The 19,494-nt window shown below is 51.7% G+C and overlaps 5 protein-coding genes across 5 annotated transcripts; 3 read left to right on the top strand and 2 right to left on the bottom strand.

Annotated features, from left to right (window-relative positions):
* Window positions 1–3,692: 3,692 nt before the first annotated feature.
* Window positions 3,693–4,370, top strand: CGGC5_v006834 (uncharacterized protein; the record flags this gene model as incomplete). The annotated part of the gene is made up of 1 exon (XM_032019708.1): window positions 3,693–4,370. One exon carries the CDS (start codon window positions 3,693–3,695, stop codon window positions 4,368–4,370), a length of 678 nt encoding a protein of 225 aa, XP_031883197.1.
* A 4,806-nt stretch (window positions 4,371–9,176) lies between these two features.
* On the top strand, window positions 9,177–10,581 carry CGGC5_v006833 (uncharacterized protein; the record flags this gene model as incomplete). Its single annotated transcript, XM_032019707.1, has 3 exons — window positions 9,177–9,236; window positions 9,333–10,325; window positions 10,378–10,581. The coding sequence occupies 3 exons, from the start codon at window positions 9,177–9,179 to the stop codon at window positions 10,579–10,581; spliced, it is 1,257 nt and encodes a 418-aa protein (XP_031883196.1).
* A 249-nt stretch (window positions 10,582–10,830) lies between these two features.
* Window positions 10,831–11,874, bottom strand: APA2-1 (Diadenosine 5',5'''-P1,P4-tetraphosphate phosphorylase 2; the record flags this gene model as incomplete). Its single annotated transcript, XM_032019706.1, has 2 exons — window positions 10,831–11,685; window positions 11,746–11,874. The coding sequence occupies 2 exons, from the start codon at window positions 11,872–11,874 to the stop codon at window positions 10,831–10,833; spliced, it is 984 nt and encodes a 327-aa protein (XP_031883203.1).
* Window positions 11,875–12,076: 202 nt separating this feature from the next.
* Window positions 12,077–13,575, top strand: scs3 (FIT family protein scs3; the record flags this gene model as incomplete). Its single annotated transcript, XM_032019705.2, has 4 exons — window positions 12,077–12,088; window positions 12,319–12,352; window positions 12,513–13,420; window positions 13,474–13,575. 4 exons carry the CDS (start codon window positions 12,077–12,079, stop codon window positions 13,573–13,575), a joined length of 1,056 nt encoding a protein of 351 aa, XP_031883202.2.
* Window positions 13,576–14,367: 792 nt separating this feature from the next.
* Window positions 14,368–17,859, bottom strand: EXG1-4 (Glucan 1,3-beta-glucosidase; the record flags this gene model as incomplete). The annotated part of the gene is made up of 5 exons (XM_032019704.1): window positions 14,368–16,230; window positions 16,285–16,515; window positions 16,569–16,913; window positions 17,573–17,632; window positions 17,818–17,859. The coding sequence occupies 5 exons, from the start codon at window positions 17,857–17,859 to the stop codon at window positions 14,368–14,370; spliced, it is 2,541 nt and encodes an 846-aa protein (XP_031883201.1).
* Window positions 17,860–19,494: the final 1,635 nt, after the last annotated feature.

Here is a 19,494-nt window from a genome sequence, read left to right as displayed (position 1 = left end):
GCAAACGTTCACATCTATGGAGTCCTGCTCTCGCGGTAAGTCAATTTCCACGCAAAGCCTGTTTAATGTGCCTTATGTAGGTCGCTAGTCACCCTTATTCTCATCATGGTAGGTACCATGATGTTTACCAGTGATGGTCTGTCTAGTGCTGAAGAAGGCCCACTATTGTAAACTTCGTTCATGTTTCGTAGGGTCATGCGCAGGGACTCGTAGCTCTGATTCTTCGCCATAGACGCAAACGCAGGTCAGATGAAACTGCAGACAGAGTCTGTCATGAGATTTCCGCGATCTGTCCGAGATGCCTTCATAATCTTGTGAGGCGTAGAGGCTGATGGAGTGATGATTCGATGGTAGGAAAAGTGTCACTGAAGCTGCGAATCATTCGACAATGCGGCATAGCCAGGCGGCTCGTTTGCTCAAGACTTTGTGAGATGAAGTACTGCCCAGGTTGAGTGTCTACTCACGGTCAGCGTCTTGAGACACATCCCTCCAGTGAAAGGAATAGGTTGCTACTTGCTAGTGGAGAGAGCCTTCGCCCTATTAGATTTGTCCAGAGGCCTTCATTAGAATATTTTCATCAAGTTTGAACGCAGAACTACACTCGATGGACAAGGGGAGCATAGACGACAACAGGGTCCAGTGCTTCATCATCATACTAACAGGACTCGTTCCAGTGACTCGTCGAAAACCGATTTTTGAGATAAAGATAAGAGAAGCAAGAGGTCGATCATCGGGTTTTCCCGGCTCCTCTGCATGGTTTGTGAGGTTGTACGCCTACGATCCAGCAGGAGTCTCTAGAAAAGATGCCATCGGTGAATGTGGGATCACGTCATTTTTGAATGGCCATGAATCCTTGGACGCATACAACAATTCGGTCGCATTGGGAATCTCTTGCCAGCTTCTTTAACCCTACTTTCTTGTAATGATTGCGGCCGTGACATTCTGTCCTACCTAGTGTATGACTCCGATGGTCCGCAGCCCGGTGGTTGTCACGTTGTGTAGTGCGTTATGCAGGTCAAGATACTGGCTTAGAATGGTAACATTCGGGGGCTCCCATTCCGTAGGTCTGCCATTCTGACAGTGCTTGTCCCCGACCTCTTCGGCACTTTATTTAGTGAATATTCATTAGATTCCAGAATGAGCTTGTTTTTAAGCCACGCCAAGTACGGGATTGACGTGCAGTGACGGTTCAAGAATCGGCATCATGGTTGTCAATCTAGGCTTCGACTGCATGTTGGTCAAGAGTGGAAATTCCCCGTAGCCCCTTGGCGCACCAGTCCTTCGGTCCCTCAATAAACACCGTCAGGTTATTAGTGGAATCCAGACTGCTATTAAGGAATCGGAGGACGGGTCTCACGGCACTTGAGTTACCCGATTCGGACGTCCTCCGACTGGAATCTTGACAGAGCCCGACAGGGTAGGCAAATTAGTACGTAGTATTTAGTATTTTTTTAGTTAGTATTAGTTTAGTATACTAAAGTACGGTTTTTTCCATACTAATACATACTAATTTAGTATTAGTATACTTTAGTATAGGTTTTTTTTCTTGGTATACTAAACTAATATTAATACTAACTAAAATACTAAAAAATACTAAAGTTATAGAAATAAATGTATATAAATTTAAAGAGTTATTATATAACTTAATAATCTATTTAGAAGTACTTATTAAGTTAATTTAGAGGTACTTATAATATCTTAGGTTTTAAAAAGTAGTTAAAAGTATTTAAAAAGAATTAATAAATATTATAAGAACCTATATCTCACAACTTATAAGAGATAAAAAAAACAAAAAACATATTAAATCTATTTAATCTTTTAGATATAGAAAGTATATACTTAAGATGTATATACCCTTATAGGTCTAAGTGTATAGATCTTAAAATAAACTAAAAGATTTAAACTTCTTTACTATATATCTCTATAACTAGCTATACTAGTATAAAAAGCTTTAAACTTTTTATAATTTGAGCGATATTAGTTATATAATCTAAGCGTTTTAGCTATATTTCAGGCTTAAATTACCCCCTAAAACCCTAAGAAATATATCTATAAAAAGAAGGCTTTCCCCCTTAATTATCTCTCTTATTCTTAACCTTTTATATATATATATATATATATTAATTGATATCTATTTTTACCCCTTTATAAGAATATTATATTTAAAATATAGAAAACTAATAAAGTTAACTTTTAGTATTATATTACTCCTTCTTTTACTTATTTAAATAAAGAACTAGTTATTAAAATTTTAAGTTTTTTTTAACATTATAGTATATTATACTAATATATTATATATAAGATAATATTTTATCTTATTAGAAATGTTATAAAATAAATTTTCCTATTTTATTTATATTAGCTAGAAGGTATCTAGCTATTCTTAATACTTCTACTCTAATAGAGAGGGTTTTCTTAGTTATAAGTAATATTATTAGTAAAAACTATAATAAGCTTCAGCTTACTATAGTTAAGTAGATAATATTATTAAAATACTAAGGTATTAACTTTTTAACTAAGTTAGAGATTATATATCTTAATAGAGAAGAAGAAGAAGAAGAGGAGGAGGAGTAGTTATTTTTTATATATTTTTAAGTAAATCTTTTGGTATTATTTTAGTATAATTTTTACTATTTTATTTAATATTTAATATTATTATTATTTAACTTAAGTTAAAAGCTAACTTTTAAGTACCCCTAAGTAATTTAGTTAATTAATATAGTTGATAAGCTAGTTAATATTAATAACCTAAGTTAAAAGTTATATATTACTAGCTATTTATATAACGTGGTTGATAAGCGACTCGCTTGTCTGATCGACTCGCTTATCAACCACGTTATAATATAATAGTTATAGTATATAATATTATTTTAAAATATACTAAGTTTAAGCTAATATATATAATAATAATACTAACTTATATATATTACTTATATATATAGATTAGTTAAAGCCTTAATAAATTTTCTATTTTTTTTATTTTTTTTATTTTTTTTATTTTTTTTATTTTTTTTATTTACTTCTATTTATTTTTATTTTTTAATTTAGTATTTTGCCTATACTAAACTATACTAAACTAAACTGATAATTACTAAAAAAATTCTATACTAAACTAATATTAACTAACTAACCCCCATACTAAACTAAACTAAATTAATTACCCACCCTGGAGCCCGATGGTAAGACTCCACTCTGCGCAACCGAGGGCCGGCCGTGTGGCCCCGAAAAGCTTTGTCGGCAGAACTTACCGACTCAATCCGTCCAAATGGCGGCCCCCTTAATGAACATCAGATGGAGCTAGGATTGAATCGGTAACTTATTGTGTAAAATATGGGGAGATGCTACGGTAGTATGGGTTGGTGGACGGCATAACCTGGCATAATGTCTGTCCTCTCATTGGTGGATGGGGGAATTTCTCTCCGTCAGGGGTCAGCTTGACTTCAACTCCATCAACTTCCTCCACGAACAAAAGCAACTCTCGAGTTCGCCTGCGATATTGATGTTGCCTTACAATGGCAGGCGAACATTTCCAAATTCACGATGGAAGTGCCTCACTAGTAGGGAGTGAGGAAGGCCCCCTCATGTTGGGCCAACATAAAATGCCCATGATTTCCGTTTGATTTTGGGAAAGGAGTTCTTGTAACTCAGCACGACTCGATAATATTCCAACTGTCTCTACCACTACTTCAAATATGATCTCTGGAATTTTCAAGTCGGCTCTGGCCGCCGCCATGATTGGCACATCGGTTGCTGTCGACACCTGGGGCGGCTCCGTGTCCCTGGGACCGACCACCTCGACCATCATCAAAGCCGTGACAACCATCATCCCCGGCGACGCTCCTCCCACCCAGAACGGCGTTCTCGCCCTGTGGCCCGGCATGTCCAACGGCACCGGCGACCTGGTCCAAACAACCCTCGAGTCCTGGCCCGACAACTCCTGGTGCGGCGCCAAGAAGGGCCAGTGGTGCGTCCGCGCCTCGCTCTTCGGCTCCTTCGGCCAGCTCAGCGGCGACGCGAGTGCCGTCTCAGGCAACCAGAAAGTCAAGATCCTGTACGAGCTGCTCTCGGACAACAACACTTGGCGCCAAACTGTCACCGATGCCGACACGGGCGCGAAGCTTAGCTCGTACGAGTACAAGTCTGGTCCCTTCATGAGGGGCTATGGCACCGGCACCGAGTGCAATGCCAACTGCAGCCCTACCATCGCCAAGCAGCAGTACATCAATACGGAAATCACCCTGGCTGGAGCCGACCCCAACTTTGGCAAGACCATTGCCACTGCGCAGAAGGCTACGTATACTGGCCTGGCCAGCAGCCAGGGAGGCAAGGTCTGGACCATCAAGGAGATTAATGTTCCGGCAATGGTCTAGAGCGAATTGTCCGATTGCATGAGATGAATAGGTGGCAAAGGACTTGAAGATGGCACGAGGAGAGGGGGTTCGATTCACTGTAAATATTTGGATAAACATCCCCAATCACGCACATAAGGACGTTGCCATGGAGGATGTGGCTAGTACAAACAACAATATTTGCTCCTCAAATTTTCTCTCCACTCCCCGTTGCCTCTTTTGCCATCCGTCCCATGGCCTCTTCCGAGACCCGGGCCGGATTTCGCCCCAGCCATCTGATTAAGATGGCAAAAAGGACACATGGAGTGGTCAAGTCTTCTTTTCTTGATGTAACGAGACCATCTAGATGTTGAGCAAGATTTGATGATCCAGCTCCCTCCCGGACACGGAACTGTGTTTGCGGCTCAAACTGGGGACCAAACAGACCGAGGCCCCGTGTTGTGGGAATAGGGGGTCGGTGGTTCGGGCATGGAACTACCGGAGGCCAGTCCCGAAATGAATAATGGAAATTTTGGAAAACGCCACTCGATGATATCTGACAAGGCCAATACCACAGATCTGGAGAAAACTCATCGGATTGAGACGTGAACCCAGGGAAATTTAGCAGTCTGGTACTGCTCAAGCCACCTTATTCATAATACATGGTCTATGGCGATCATATAAGCATGCATGAGTATTATGAGCTGAAGAAATGCAATATCTCGGGTGCTGTTATTAATCTATTCAATAGTTGAATAGGGATTCTAAGGATGCCGGAGTTATCAGATCACAGTTTTCCTGAGTAGTAAGCGCAAACTCCCATCCACCATGAGTCATTATGGACTAGGCCGATGAATCCCGCTATCATCATCAGATACCGTCAACGCCTAGACCTGCCCTGCCGTATTGCAATGTTTGGCCCTCAAGCGCAGTCTGCTATTGCTCCGCCCAACTCCTTCTTGCCCCCTCCATCTCCCCTCGTCCCGGGGAACCAGGCTAATGCAACCGGCGCGGCTCATCGGACGCAAGCCGTTCTGCATTCGCACAGACTCCCCACCGAACCGTCCCCCTCAAGCCGGCCGTCTCTCGCCCCAGCGGGTTTGGGGAGCTTCATATCATTTCTCTACTTCTTCACTTGGTTGATCCAATCTCGATACGGATCTCAGGTATATCGTCGGGAAAGCCACACGAGGATCGATGGTTGAATCCACAGCTCCAGCTCCATTCTCCCTGCGAATAACACGGGATATGGCGGCTGCCGTCGTAAACATGGGCCCATTGCCCACTGCTCCCCAAGCCAGAGGAGGCCCAGATCCCTGGATCCCTGGCGACCCTGCAAACTGCCGCGGTCACTTATCTGAAGGTCATACCTCTAAAATATGTGACATGTCAAGCCTGCCTGGGCACGTCTGACAGCGCTCCCTCCTGCCCATGCACGTGGTCTCAATGGGGAGAGGCATCAAGTAGTCTGACCTCCAAGTGTCAGAAATAGGAAAGCACTCTTGCAGGTTGTGATCCAAATGTGCATTAGAATCGAACGTGGAAGAGCAGATCATCTGCCCGAACGTTGTATTTCGCAAGCCAGGGGCATGGTGTGGACACCACACCATCACAAACAAGTTTGACTGCAGACCTCACATCTGCTGCCGTCATTCTTGCTTTTTCGTTTTTTTGCGCAGCCATTTTTGGGAGGGGATGCTTTCTTTTTCGTGACTGACACCGGCTTGACAGGATTGGTTGGTGCGGGACGTTCCATGTCCAACTGCAGACGGGCTGCGGTACAGCTGGCCGTGCATGACATTTCTGCAAGTTCATCAGCATCAACTGCAGCAAAAAGTGATAGGTGAACCGGTGAGTGCGAGCAGTTCGTGACGGCGTCGCACTGAGGTATGGGGTCATTCAGGGTCATGAATCTTTCGGTTTCCCCTCCACGGAATTGACGAAATCCAGCTCGGATACATCTTCGTGTGCGGCGAAAGATGCGAATGAAGATACGTCTCTGTCTCGATTGACCAGCCTCGTGTCTACGTCGTCAAATTTCGAACTCCAGAATGAATCCGACTGATCGCATCGGCTCCCGATTCCAAAATCAAATCAGCAAACCAGGAAATGAAGTCTTTCTCGATTCTGTCGACTGCACCATCGGCAGCGGCATCGGCATCACCATCCCCTCAGCAGAAAAGAGAAGTGACAGATACCGCAAATCCACTCCAGCCCGCAAGCGGATCGATTTCGCACTCCTCTTATCCACACCTAGCACATGGTGGGTGATTTTGGTCTGTCCTGGTGTGCGCGGCGGCAGCAGCAGCAGCAGCAGAGTTGTGAGCCCTTCTCATCCCCACACATCATGCAGCCTCCCTCCAGCCAACCCACGTCCAGCCCACGCCCAGTGCTGGTCCCACTCCAATTGGAGATCCTGCCGCAGCCATCGGCGTCCCATATTGCCGGTATGCACTCGATTGAATGTGGAAGAGCAAGAGTCCTCAGCCCTGTTCGTGACGGCGGCGGGGAAGGCGACCCTAGCAAGCCGAAGGGTATGTTGTTGGAAAAAGGACCATGACAGAATTTCTTCTGCCGTTGTCTCGAGACAACAGCAGTCAACGATTTTCTCAACACCATCAGTGCTTTGGAACAAGATCTTGGAGATCAGGACGCCCGATGAACGGTTCATACTGACGTGGCAGTGAAGCACTCCGCCTGCCCGCTGCCATCGCCCATAATCTGAGCATCGATCTAGATCTGGGTATGCACGATTACCCAGGCTTGCGAACTGAACGGTTCAGTAGTTGGAGCCTATGCAACACGAGATATGTACCCACTAGCCCGTCGGGGCGAATCAAAATGACCATACCCATCGCAGCGCTGCATAACCACGTTGGCGTCACTGGCGATGTCCGAGAGGGCACGAGAGAGCAAACTGCAAACACCCGGACTTTCTCAGAGCGTGCGCATCCCACAGCGATGGGTCCTTGCCTGCGGTTCATCCGCATGGGTGTGCTGCGGGTAATTGGATACCGTCAGAACCTGCATGCACTCAGAAGAGCGGGTTAGTAAATCCATCATTGGTTCGTCACCGACCGCCGAAGGGTTCGGTGGTCGTATTCAAGTCCTACGCCGAGCTTGACGGGAAGACGATCACCGCTAGGGAAAGGTCTCCGTCGAGGCATTGACGTCTAGTCTGCCGCCACTGTCAACGCCTGGGCCATCATAAGGTTGAACCAGGGCTCTCATCAAGCCCTCCCCGTATCGACGGGATGTAGGCCACTCGATCCAGCAGCTGGCGCGGGACAGATGGTCCAGAGTCCCGGGAGGAAGAAAGACCCCTGCCGCCAGCCCACTGTCAATCCGACCCAAAGGAACACTGCATCATACGCGCAGACGGCTGCAGTTCAAACACCCAACATCCGACTTCTGGCCAATGGGAAATCCCCCGTCCCCAGAAGACAGTAAACGGTTTCTCGCGACCCTTGCTCTGCCATCGCCAGCGGGACAGGCGAGCCTCCAGCAGCAATCCCGGCTGGGACGATCCCTCTCCCAGCCCGTGTCGACTGCCGCACTCATCCGGCCAGACTATCCCCAGCCTGGGAAACCCTCGGCGGACCCCCCAATGGCAGGATGATGTGCGATCTAGCCTCAGTCGTGTATCCAAGATCCCGCTCCCGGCCCTGATCGCAGACGCGGGTCATACCCTTGCCCTACACAAGCGCCCTCCACCACCATCAGCAGGACCAGGAGGCTCAAAATGTGAGTTTCGACAAAAGACAACCGGAAAGCGAACTCGTCACAAAACTGATATCGCCACGGAGGCCCACGAAAGCCGCCGGATCGTAGCCGCGTGGGCTACGCAGACCTTTCTCAAAAGGTCAACATTTGCATATATTGGTGCGGAGATGCGTGGGATTGGGTAGGGGGAAGGGGAAGGGGGCAAGATCAGAAGCTGGGAGGTAGTTTCATCCTCCCGCGATACCTTAATTGAACTCCTTTCTGCTCACGGGAAGAGGGGCGGCTTGGCCTCGGGTCCGTAGTTGAAAAGCCTTCAATTCCCGCCAGGCCCGTCATGTCTTGGTCGAGTAACCGTCGATCTGATTTTGTTTCCTCGGCGTCATCATATCAATAACCCCTCGTCATTGTTAGGAAATATTCTGGTCTTCGTGACTTTTAATGTTTATTGTCTCGTATTCGTCCATCTCTTGAGTCTGCCCTCTCCTGAGATCAAACATCTCCTGGACTTGCTCTCTCCCTGAAGCATTCTTCCAGAGCTCGAGCCCTTTTCTGAGTCTTCACCAACGAAGCAAATTATTTCCAGCCCATTGGCTATCCGTCCCAGCCACAGACCAACAGACTGAAGAACCGGTTCGCCTTGCCACCCGTCCGCTGGTATCCGTGGATCATCTCATACCGCCATTCCATCGCTGGGAAGAACACCACCAGTCTTGCAGCCAGTGGAACGGCCATCGGGAGCCCACGCCTCATCTTGCAGACTTCTCCATTGACCGCCGAAACCTCCCCCACATCTTCCCTTTCTTCAACGCACCGCCGGACGACGACATCGCGCGTACGAGTTGAGACAGCGCAGAACACCGGTAGAACATCGCGGAAGAAGCGGTGAAGACTGCGCAGCCATCTTTCCATCTTGTCGGTTCCGAGGCGTCGCTTTCTTTCTCGTCGAGGATGTTTATGAGCGCTCCTCCCCGGTTGGGCTTTCATGGCTCGGACTACTTTGCCTTCGAGCAGAGCATGACAGCCAGAGCCCAACAACGCTTCAACCAGCGACGCATGAGAAAACTGATTGCACGTCACGGCAAGCATCCTTTCGGCGCTCACAGAACACCACACCACGTAGGCATCATGTCCAACGAAGACTGGCCTCTGGACACCATGCCAGACGGTATCCAAGACAGTTTCGAGGTGCGTTCGCTCATTTCCTCCAGCCTTCTGTTCCCTTCAATCAAACCATCTGAGATGTGATCAAGGCCTCCTTGCTGACCTAACACTCGGCCTCAGGCTCAACAGCTCCGGAACAGATACCTCGCTGGCACCGCGGGCAGCCCGTATTCCGATCCTGATGCTTTCATGCTCTTTCAGAGGATGCAACAGTTTGATGCCCCTTTCAGCAATAAGCGACCAGTCATGGATCACAATCAGTCATGGCAGCCCGAGGGCATGCCGTACGCGAACGACATGCAGTCCATGTTTGCGCCGATGCAGTTCCAGTTTGGTGTTTCGTCCGTCGATGATATCTCCATGTCAACCTCTGGTGGTTTGAGTCAAAACATGCCCATCTCCTCTCCTGTCTTCTCAGCATCCGAGTCGGGCGCCAGCTTTGGCAGCTTCTCCTCCACCGGTGCACCCAACCTCCTTGACTCCGGTTCCTTCAGCTCAACAGACGGCTCAGCCATCATCAACAGCCCTCCCCAGCAGTTCGATTACGTCAACTCTCCCTTCACGTCGTCGTCTATGATGGCTGAAGATCTCTCCAGCATCAAGGCAGCCCCTCCTTCACCTCAACCCTTCTCTGAGCCAACGCCGATTCACTTCTTCCAGGCACCTCCCGAGCAGATTGCAGAGCCTGGGCGGTGCCACATGGACGATCGTCACGCCGTGGGAGTCTCTGCTGCCGGGAGTCATAGCATGATCCTGAAGTCTGAACCACATGCTCGCATACTGCCTTCGAAGCCTCGCAAGGAGCTTCCCGAGAAGCCACGTTCTCGCCGCACCAGCTCTCCAGCCCGCAAGTCGGTCCCATCAGCTCCCAAGGTAGAGCTTAGGCCGAAGCAATCGAAGCCCTGCCCGGTGCCATTCTCTTTCGCAGAATCCGTGGAACGCTCCGCCAAGGACGAGTATCTTCTCAAGGCCAAGGCAGAGGGACTGACATACCGCGAGATTCGCGTCAAGGGCAACTTCAGCGAGGCGGAGTCAACCCTCCGTGGCCGTTATCGCACCCTTACCAAGAGCAAGGAGGAGAGAGTTCGAAAGCCCGAGTGGACTAGTCATGATGTAAGTGCCACCGTTCGCGATATGAAAGGATTGTCTAACCCTTGATTTGCAGATCCATCTCCTCAAAAGGGCTGTGCGCAAGTTCTCCAAGGGTAACGATCCAGCTTCAACCAAGATTCCATGGAAGCAGGTGGCCGAGTACATTTACTCGCATGATGGATCGTACCTGTTCGGCAACGCCACTTGCCGCAAGAAGTGGGATGAACTCGCCATGTGCTCTGCAGGAAGACGCATCGGCGGAAGTGGAACCATGTAGTGCCGCTCGGGACGGCGCGATGGGGCCCCGATGAGTGTGCTTGATGAGATTGGGTTCCGGGGTGAATATTGGAATGGTTTGCTGCATTGCAAATTCGAGATGTGAGCTGTCGTTCATGGTGGAGTACTAGCTGGATTTTCATGTTTGTGTTCTTTAGTTAGAAACCTGCCGCTAGGCAAAAATGTTTGTTTGTTGTTGCATGTATCTTGGGCTGACTGCATGATAAGGACTCGTCCAGATTTCCAGCAATCACAGCTTCTTACTGTGTCCAGAATTCTTTGGGATGCCGATCTTGGCCAGAATATCGACCAGTTGATTGCTGTCGCTGTTGGCTTTGAGAGCACTCCATTCGGCTTCACTCTTGACCAGAGCAGTCCCTGCCAATACAGTGCCGTTGAGGCTGAGTTTGCCGACGGACCTGCCATTTTCCTCGATGGTGTGGCCCTCGGCCAATCGCGGCATGACCACCAAAGAGTTGCTTGTCATTGCAAGGTTGTAGCTGATCCGAGCTTCCCCGTTGCCTGAGTCGTCTAATTTTCCGACATGAGCCTCGACTGCTTCAACAGCTGACCGGAACAGCGACACGTAGACAGCATGGAGCTCATTAGGAGCCATGTCCCCATGGATTTTCTCGCCGAATGTCGTGAATGGGACGCCCATGAGCTGCGGTTGAACCAGCTGCTTCGCCAAGACATCCCACCTGGAGCCCTCTGGCAAACCATCCTTCATTTGAGCGACAGGAAGTAGCTGAATATGTCTATGTGGCTGGCTTGCGCCCGAGTGCTGCCCACTGTTGAAAAATGCGTACAACTCGTTGTCTCCATGCTGGTGGTATGCTTCGATGCAAGCGTAGGTCGCTGCCAAGTCGCTCGGCTCCAGCAGGTGAGTCTGCAGTTTGTAATCCTTCGTTGCGAGGATAAAGTGTCCTGGTACAATGGCGAACTTGTTCAGAACGAGGTTGTGTCCCGAAGAGGGGATATCGGCGATGAACAGCGGACCGTTCTGGGGGTTCTCGAAGGGATCGAATGGTTTGCGTGGTTGGTCGGTTTGGGACTTCGGAGCGGTTGGCTTATTTGCCAGTGCTGGAGAAAAACGAAGCTGGAACTGCATGTAGGTGTCAGGGGCAGCTCGCGACAAGGTGACAGCCGTCTGGGACAAACTTACAGGGATCGAGTTCGCAGTCAGGACGGCGACTTGCGTCGCGTAATAGTTAAGGTCGCCATTGGCACGAGCTTTGTTGAAAGCAGTTTTGACAAGCTCGGGTAGATTTTCCGGGGCTTTGATGGGTGCCATTGTGATGGCAGAGAAAAGCGCAATGGCAATGGATGTCGCTGGAGGTCGCGAGCTGTGATGGAAACCAGAAGGATGAGGTTACTTCGTGTTGGGACAGGACGACACTGACGGGACGCGCCGGGGCGGGAGCTACGGTCAATGCCCCACCTTCCCCTCCTACACCGACACCTTGACCGATATTGACCGACACACCGAGCCGTCCATGCCTGCCCGAGTAGTACAGGCCGCCATCGACACATAAGACAAGCAAGTGATAAGGAAGTCAAATGAGCCTGCATGTTCTCTCAGCATCGCCGAGGTTCTACTGCGATGTGTCCTCCAGTTCTGTTATAGGTGAGCCTCGGTGCCTTGGCGTCCGGCTTTCTTATTGGCCGGTCGGTGCTCGCAGCTGGCCGACTGTCCGATGATTAGCCACCCGACTTGTCACTGCCCCACTGTCAACAGCCACACAGCCAGGCCCAGAAGGTGCGCTCGTCAGGTACGTGCCCTCCTCCGATCAGCAACGTCATACTTCTGGTGTTGCTGAATTCTCGCGCCAAATCCTGGCCTCTTCATTCCTCCACCTTAAGAGCCACCACTCCCGCCAAACAGCTCTCAAACCCGCTATTCTGCCCTTAATGCTGTAGCTGATCTTCTAGACGTCAAAAGAGTCAACATGGAAACACCACCCACTGCGAACCTGCGGAGCAAAACCCGACGCGCCCTGGACGAACTCAACGGAGCAACCACGATGGCGCCCGAGCAACCGACCAAGACGAAGCGAAACAACCCCTTCCTGCCCACACCCCTCGAGACCCTCGTCGTCGCCGCTTTTCCCGTCATCCTGTTCTTCGGGACTCTCTTCTCGCTGCTCTCCCCCGACGTCCGGTCCTCGCAGTACGACCATGCCTCCCAAGCCCACGTCCAAGACACCGCACCTTCCTACTTCGCGCGAAAGTCGAACCTCTTCAACGTCCTCTTCGTAAAGAGAGGCTGGTTCTGGATCACCGCTGCCTTCTTCGCCTTCATCTTCACCCACCCCGCGACCGTCCACTCGACCCGTCGGATACAGGCCACCCTCCGCTGGGTGCTCATCACAACCTGGTGGTTCTTCGTGACGCAATGGTTTTTCGGGCCTGCCATCATTGACCGAGGGTTCCGGTGGACTGGAGGAAAGTGTGAGATTATTGAGGAAAAGGTCGAGCTCGGCGAGGGAGATGCTAAGGAGGTCTTCACGGCTGTGGCGTGCAAGGCTGCCGGTGGAAAGTGGCGCGGTGGACACGATATTAGTGGACACGTATTTCTGCTGGTCCTCGGCTGCGGCTTTCTGCTTTCCGAGGTCGGCTGGGTTGTTCTCCGATGGAAGGGCGCAAGGCGAGAGGAGCGCAGCGTCGTTATGACGGATGGCGCGACAAAGACAGCCACCGTCGAGGCTCAGGGTCTGCAGGTAGAGCCCGTTCCTGGTGATGCTCTCGGGCTCGGGGGCAAGTTCGCCGTTGGCGTGATTGGTCTCAGCTCTTGGATGTTGCTTATGACTGCCATCTACTTCCACACCTGGTTTGAAAAGGTATGTTTCCACTTTGACTTTGTTGGCCTCCTCAACTCACTGACATGTCATAGGTTACTGGCCTTGCAACCGCCCTTTCGGCTCTGTATGGCGTCTACATCCTTCCTCGTTTTGTTCCTGCGATACGCCAGGTCGTTGGCTTGCCCGGAATCTGATACCCGCTGCATGGTTGGATCAAGTAATAGATACTCAATAATATAAACAATACCCCTTTCATCCATACTCACGTTCAGTTTGTCCCGTGAAGTCGCTCTCCCGGGTCATCCGGCCGGGCCGCGCCATTTAAACATTTTGTTGGCGACCGTTGTTTCGTAGAAGGGCTGGCCGTTTCTGCTTTTCTAGATCTGTGACTATGAAGGCGCGGGGAATCGGGATGTGATGTGCCGTCCTGGCCATCCCTGTCAACGGCCGTCCGGTTCATCCAAAGTGTAGCAAACTAGAGAGGATGCAAAAATGACAAATCCAATGTAATGTCGGGATGGCTTGAAGTCGCGACTTTAGATGCCAAGGCAGTCACACGCATTCAGATGCACAAGGGACTTACCTGGATGGTAGCGGAGACCATACTCGGAGCCGAATGTGTCTACACAAGCAACGTCACACCATGCGCTTCAAAGATATGATCAAAAACAATTGATTCGTTAGTGGTATCAATGCCCCTTGGGCAGAAAGAAGAAGTGTATCTCAACCGACCCTGTGTTTTCTAAAAATCCTCAAACTCCCAAAACCCTGATGCAAGTATGCCGCCTGGCCCAATAATCCACACAAAAAAGGGGGGGTTAGCTATCAACCGCTAGGGCCGAGTGCTAGATGAAGTGAAAGTCGTAAGCCATATCGGACCTCTTTCCGGCAGGGCACGTCTCCTCAGGCTCGATCGCATTGCGAGTATCCATGCGGAACCCACGCTTCGTCTTGAGGTCGTCCCATGCGGTGGTCTCATCGCTCGCCTAGAGCGGGGCCTGGAAGAGGGCGACGGTGGCGCAGAAGTTGTTGCGGTTGTCGCTGTCGAGGGCGGCGCCCTTGCCGTTGACGGTGACCATGTTGACCGAGGCCTTGGTGCTGAGGCCGAAGAACTTGACGTCGCTGTTCTCGAGCGAGACCATGTGGTCCTGGCAGTTGTTCTGGCCGACGCAGACCTGATCGTAGTTGTTGAAGAAGCTGTACAGGCCGGCGCCGTAGATGAGGATGTCCTTGGAGTTGATGGCGCGGACGCCCCAGGTGCGCGCGCACTTGTCGCTCTGGCCGGTGCAGAAGGTCTCGAAATTGGGGTCGAGGATGGCGTTGTTGACGGTGAAGGGCGTCTTGGCGTCGGGGTTGCCCTGCATGTACGCCGTCTCGGTTTGGATGTGCGCCATGTACACGTTGGAGGCGTTGTTGAACTGGTAGTTGTACAGGACGGAGTGCTCGGAGGCGGTTCCCCAGAACCAGGTTCCCTTGGTGGACTCGGTGAGGACGCCGCGGCCGTTGTATATGTCGATCTGCTGCCCCTTGTTGGCGAGGTCGAGCTCGTGGTCGGCAACCCACCACCAGACGTTCTCAAAGTAGCCGGAGGACTCGGCGGTGATGTGGGTGAGCATGTAGGCGCCGATGCACTCGGGGTTGGCGGCGTGGGTGACGTTGGGGTTCTTGGCGCACTTGTCGGACTGGAGCTGGGTGCCCTGGCTGCCGCCGATGCGGAAGTGGACGTCCCAGAGACCGGCAGCACCAGGGCTGGAGCCGGCGATGTTGTACTCCATGAGGATGGCACCGGCCTGGGGACCCTGCGTCTGGACGATGATGTCGCTCATCTCAAAGGTGCCAACGTCGCCGGGCTTTCCGACTCTGAGCATGACCTTGGGGTTGGCCTGGTCCTTGAACGCCTCGCCGTTGGCCATCAGAAGAGGCCAGACCTCGCCGGTGATCTTGATGTCCTTGGGCACCTCGATGGTGTTGGAGATGATGTAGGCACCGTGGTCAAAGTAGACAATGTCGTTGGGGCCGGCCTTGTTGAACAGAGCCTGGATGGCAGCCGTGTCGTCGGTCTTGCCGTCTCCCTTGCAGCCGTTGGCCTTGGCGCTGAGGAACTGGCTGACGGCGGCAGTCTCGTACTGGGGCTTGCTGCGGGTGACAACCTTGCCGTTGGAGCCGAGGAGAACGGCAGGCTTGGTGATGGCGTCCTGAGCGCTCTGGACAGCCTTGCCGTTGCCGGTGGCACCGGTGTAGGTGCGGCCCTGGATGAAGGAGGCGATCTTCTGGTTGCCGGCGAGGACGTTAGCCTTGGTGTCGACGATCTGGACAGCGGCAGGGACGTTGGTGGTCATGTCGACGTTGTCGAGAATCAAGCTGCCGTTGGTGGAGGTGGAGGCAGGGTTGTAGGCAGTCAGAACACCGACGGGGGTGTTGCTGATGACACTGTCGAGGAGAAGAACGGAGCCAACAGTCTGTGCAGAGGCACCGCCGTTGGACATGTCAACACCAACGCCGCAGTTGTTGATGGTGAGGTCCTGGAGGGTCCAGAGCCAGTTCCAGTTCATGTAGACGGCCGTCTTGCAGTTGTTGAAGGTCAGAGCGCGGGTGGTGAACTGCTGAGAACCAACAAACATGCCGTACTTGCCGCCGTTGAAGGTCAAGTTGGTCATGAAGCCACCGGAGCCGTTGTCGATGAAGATACCCTGCTGGACGTTGCTGTCTCCGCCGTCGGTGCGCATGTTGAAGACGATGTTCTGCAGAGAAGTAGCCTGAGCAACCTGCCAGTGGATACCTGCGCCAGAGGTGACGGGCATGGCAGTGAGGTCGACGTTGAAGTTCTTGACGAGCTTCCAGAAGTTGTTCTATGGCATTATGTTAGCTCATACGCAGAAGTCTTCTGCTTATGCTTGACATACCTGGTTAGTGTGCTGGTTGTTGCCCTGGTCGTCGTACGGGTTGGCGTCAATAACAGCCATACCAGTGAAGCTGGCAGCGGCCTTGATGGTGGGAAGGTTGGTGGCATCTCCAACCATGTGGGTGTAGTACTTCATGGCGATCGGCTTGCTGACGACGTAGGTGCCAGCAGGGAAGTAGACCAAGGCGGGAGTGGTAGTCGAGGAGTCGCATCCGAAACCGCAACGGTTGCCCTGCTTCAGTCAGAAAACCTTTCACGAGTAGAGCTCGATTTGACATCACATACCTCGTCCATGGCGGCCTGGATGGCGACGGTGTCGTCGGTAGCGCCATCACCCTTCGCGCCATAGTCCTTTACATTACGAAAGATCTTGTAGTTGGGATCGCCAAAGGCAGAGACACCGCTTCTCTCGATCGAGGCGACCCAGTACCCCTCAGCGGCAGCAACCGGCGAGTTAGAAGCCTGGGGAGCGGCGACGGGGTCGGGCGTGGGAGCCGCGAGGGCGTCGAGGGAGAAGAGGCGCAAGGCCAGAAGAGTGGTCGTGAGAACTGTTGAGAGGCCCATCATGATGTAGAACCAGCTGATCGACGATGTCCTCTTGATTTTGGTTGATTGGAAAGAAGGCGAAGACTGCGCGTTGGGTTTATCGTGGTTAGCTTCTCAGGTCTCCAGAGCAAGAGGTGGTGGTGGTGGTGGTGAATGTTGGTGTTTGCAAGCAGAACGAAAGCGCAGCTTCCAGAAGTGTGATGAAAACTCGAGACTTCGAGAGATCCACCAGAGGAAGGAGGAAAAGGTATCTGTTTTCTTTTTTTTGCTTCTGTTGCTTTGTGGGCGTGGTTGTTGTTGAATAGGGCGAGAAGCTGGTTACCCTCGACGACTCGCTCCATGATCACAACAAACCTCCATCCACCTTAAGTATTTCGAGCAAGTGAGTGGCAGTGACTAACTGCCAGTCAACCATCACCGGCCCGCTCCACGAACAGCCCAGCTGTCAGTGACTGAAAGGCTGCTGCGCGTCACAAGCCTGGATCATGTTCCATTGTCCCGTCGAGACTAAACAACCAGGGTGGTTGTCTAAGCCGACCTCTTTGAGCTGGACCTCGTCGCAGACCCGACTCAGATGACAAGTCGTACGTCACGGTACTGGTGTCTGAAGAATACCCCATTCCACCAGAAGGAACATGAAGAGCCGAGACAATAGGCCGGCGGAGAGAGGGTGGGAAGGAAAAGAATCAAATTCAAGCCACGAGACCCGGGGGGCCAAGACGGCGCACACAGCAACTACTCACCAGGATTTTGAGAGTGACGACAGCGGATGACGGCCGATCAAGGCTCCGGTTGTATTGGTGCTAAAGAATGACTGGATCGAATCCCCTCTGAGGATTTCGATAAACAGAAAGAACGAAACGAAAGAACGTCGATGGAGGGCGAGGAGGGTGTGCGGTTCGAGACACGGGAGAAAGGGACGGGGGAGGGAGTAATCACGGGCCAAGAAGAGGTTGACGGCGACTATCACCGTCTTATATCGACCTACCCTTTGGGCAGTCCCCTGCCTCGCCATGCGGTTTATCGCCATGGTGGCGGCACTGGGCACTCTGCACCTGTCGGACCTCTCTTCAGTTTGAGGCGAGCAGGGCCCCGGATCCCGGTTCGCAACCTTAGGTACAGCCGTTATTGTTCTCGACGACTGGATCTCGGCGGCCCTTCTTTTGCGCAAACCCTACCCTGTGAGAGGGGGGATGTGCAGTAAGGTGTCCAGGAGCTTGAAGGGGTGAGCGAGTGGGATGGGAGGGAATATTGGACGTCCGTGGCCCGCCCGAGCTCTCTCGACCAAACCTAGCTAACCTTACAGCGGTAGCTTTTCTTTACTAACACGCCCCGCGTTGCGTTGCGTGAATGAGTGTGTGTGCTGCTGTCCAGCCGACTTGCCGCGATGGATAGGCAATCCCGGGGCCAAGAGGATAAAAAATGCGATGAAACAAGGATCCGGAGAGGGGCGCTATTGGATGGGAGGGGATATAGCTTCAAACAGAGCTAAACAAGGCCCGCGATTGGAGGGGGGGGAGGAGGGTGTGATGGACAGACGTTGCTTTGCTGTGCTGCGCTTCTGCTGTGGTGCTGTGTGCTGGTTGGCAAGTGGAAGGACGGGAGACCGAACAGACAGAGACACAGACAGGGTGACAGTGACAGTGGAAAGAGAGAGAGAGAGAGAGAAAGAGTGGAAGCAAGCAAGCAAGCACACGCAAGTAGTTCGGACGAAAGCGGCGACGATGAAGGGGGGAGGCCCTGTCTGCTGGTCAGGGGTCAGTCAATGCGATGCGACAGCCGCCCCTAGTGCGGACGGCGTTGGTTCGCTACCCAAGGCTGGCTGTTTTCCCACGCCCCCTGCTTCTGGAAAAATACCCACTGGTGGTGGTGTTCTGGTGGTGAGAGGTTGATTAGATTGATGAGAAGGGACCGTGGCACACGCGGGCGGTGTTGTATTTGTCGAAGTATCTGTAAACGCCCAAGGTTTGGTTTACCCAAGGGAACGGCCGGCCGACAGTCATGATGATCCCTGCAGCAGCTCCGTTTCCCGCATAATGATCTGCCTTGAGATCTGTCGTCCTTGGCTCTGATGAATGATGTTCCCTGAGCAAAAGGAGAGGGAAAAAAAGGTGAACCTGGACCGTCCTGGTAGGCCTTTCGCGGAGGATCAGCCCGCCCGTCCCCTTTCCCCTCGTGCCCTCCAGAGTCGACGACTCATCCATGAGCTTTGCTGTGGCTGGAACCTGGAACAGAGCACAGGAGTCTTGCGTACTCAGTCCGAGTCGGGCAGGTCTTGCAACGATCAAGGGAACATGGAGGAAGCAGGGGAACACACAGCGCAGAGCAAAGCAAATCAAGGCAAACAGTCAAGAGACAAAACGTCAATGGACGAGGGCCTTGGCCTTGTTGCTTCTGCGGTCTGTAGGCTTTGTTCTCTTGTTTCGTGCACAACGGGGAATACAGAGGCAAAGAAGAGGGTAAAGAAGCATGTAATGCAATTGTTCTCCCTTTTTTTTCTCGCCTCTGCGCCGTTGCGTCGCCCCCTTGTCTTGTGCGTCTCCCCACAGCCGCCCCTCCACGGATGAGCAGCGGCAGGGATTATTTTTCCATCATTCTCTGCCTGCCAACTGGGGGCATCCAGGATCGGGCATAGCGCCGTTTCAAGCTTGTCTGTCCATCCACC

This window comes from Colletotrichum fructicola, assembly GCF_000319635.2.
Source record: "Colletotrichum fructicola Nara gc5 chromosome Unknown KSG_Nara_v1_contig04, whole genome shotgun sequence".
Taxonomy (NCBI): domain Eukaryota; kingdom Fungi; phylum Ascomycota; class Sordariomycetes; order Glomerellales; family Glomerellaceae; genus Colletotrichum; species Colletotrichum fructicola.
This window is presented reverse-complemented; position numbering and strand designations above follow the sequence as displayed.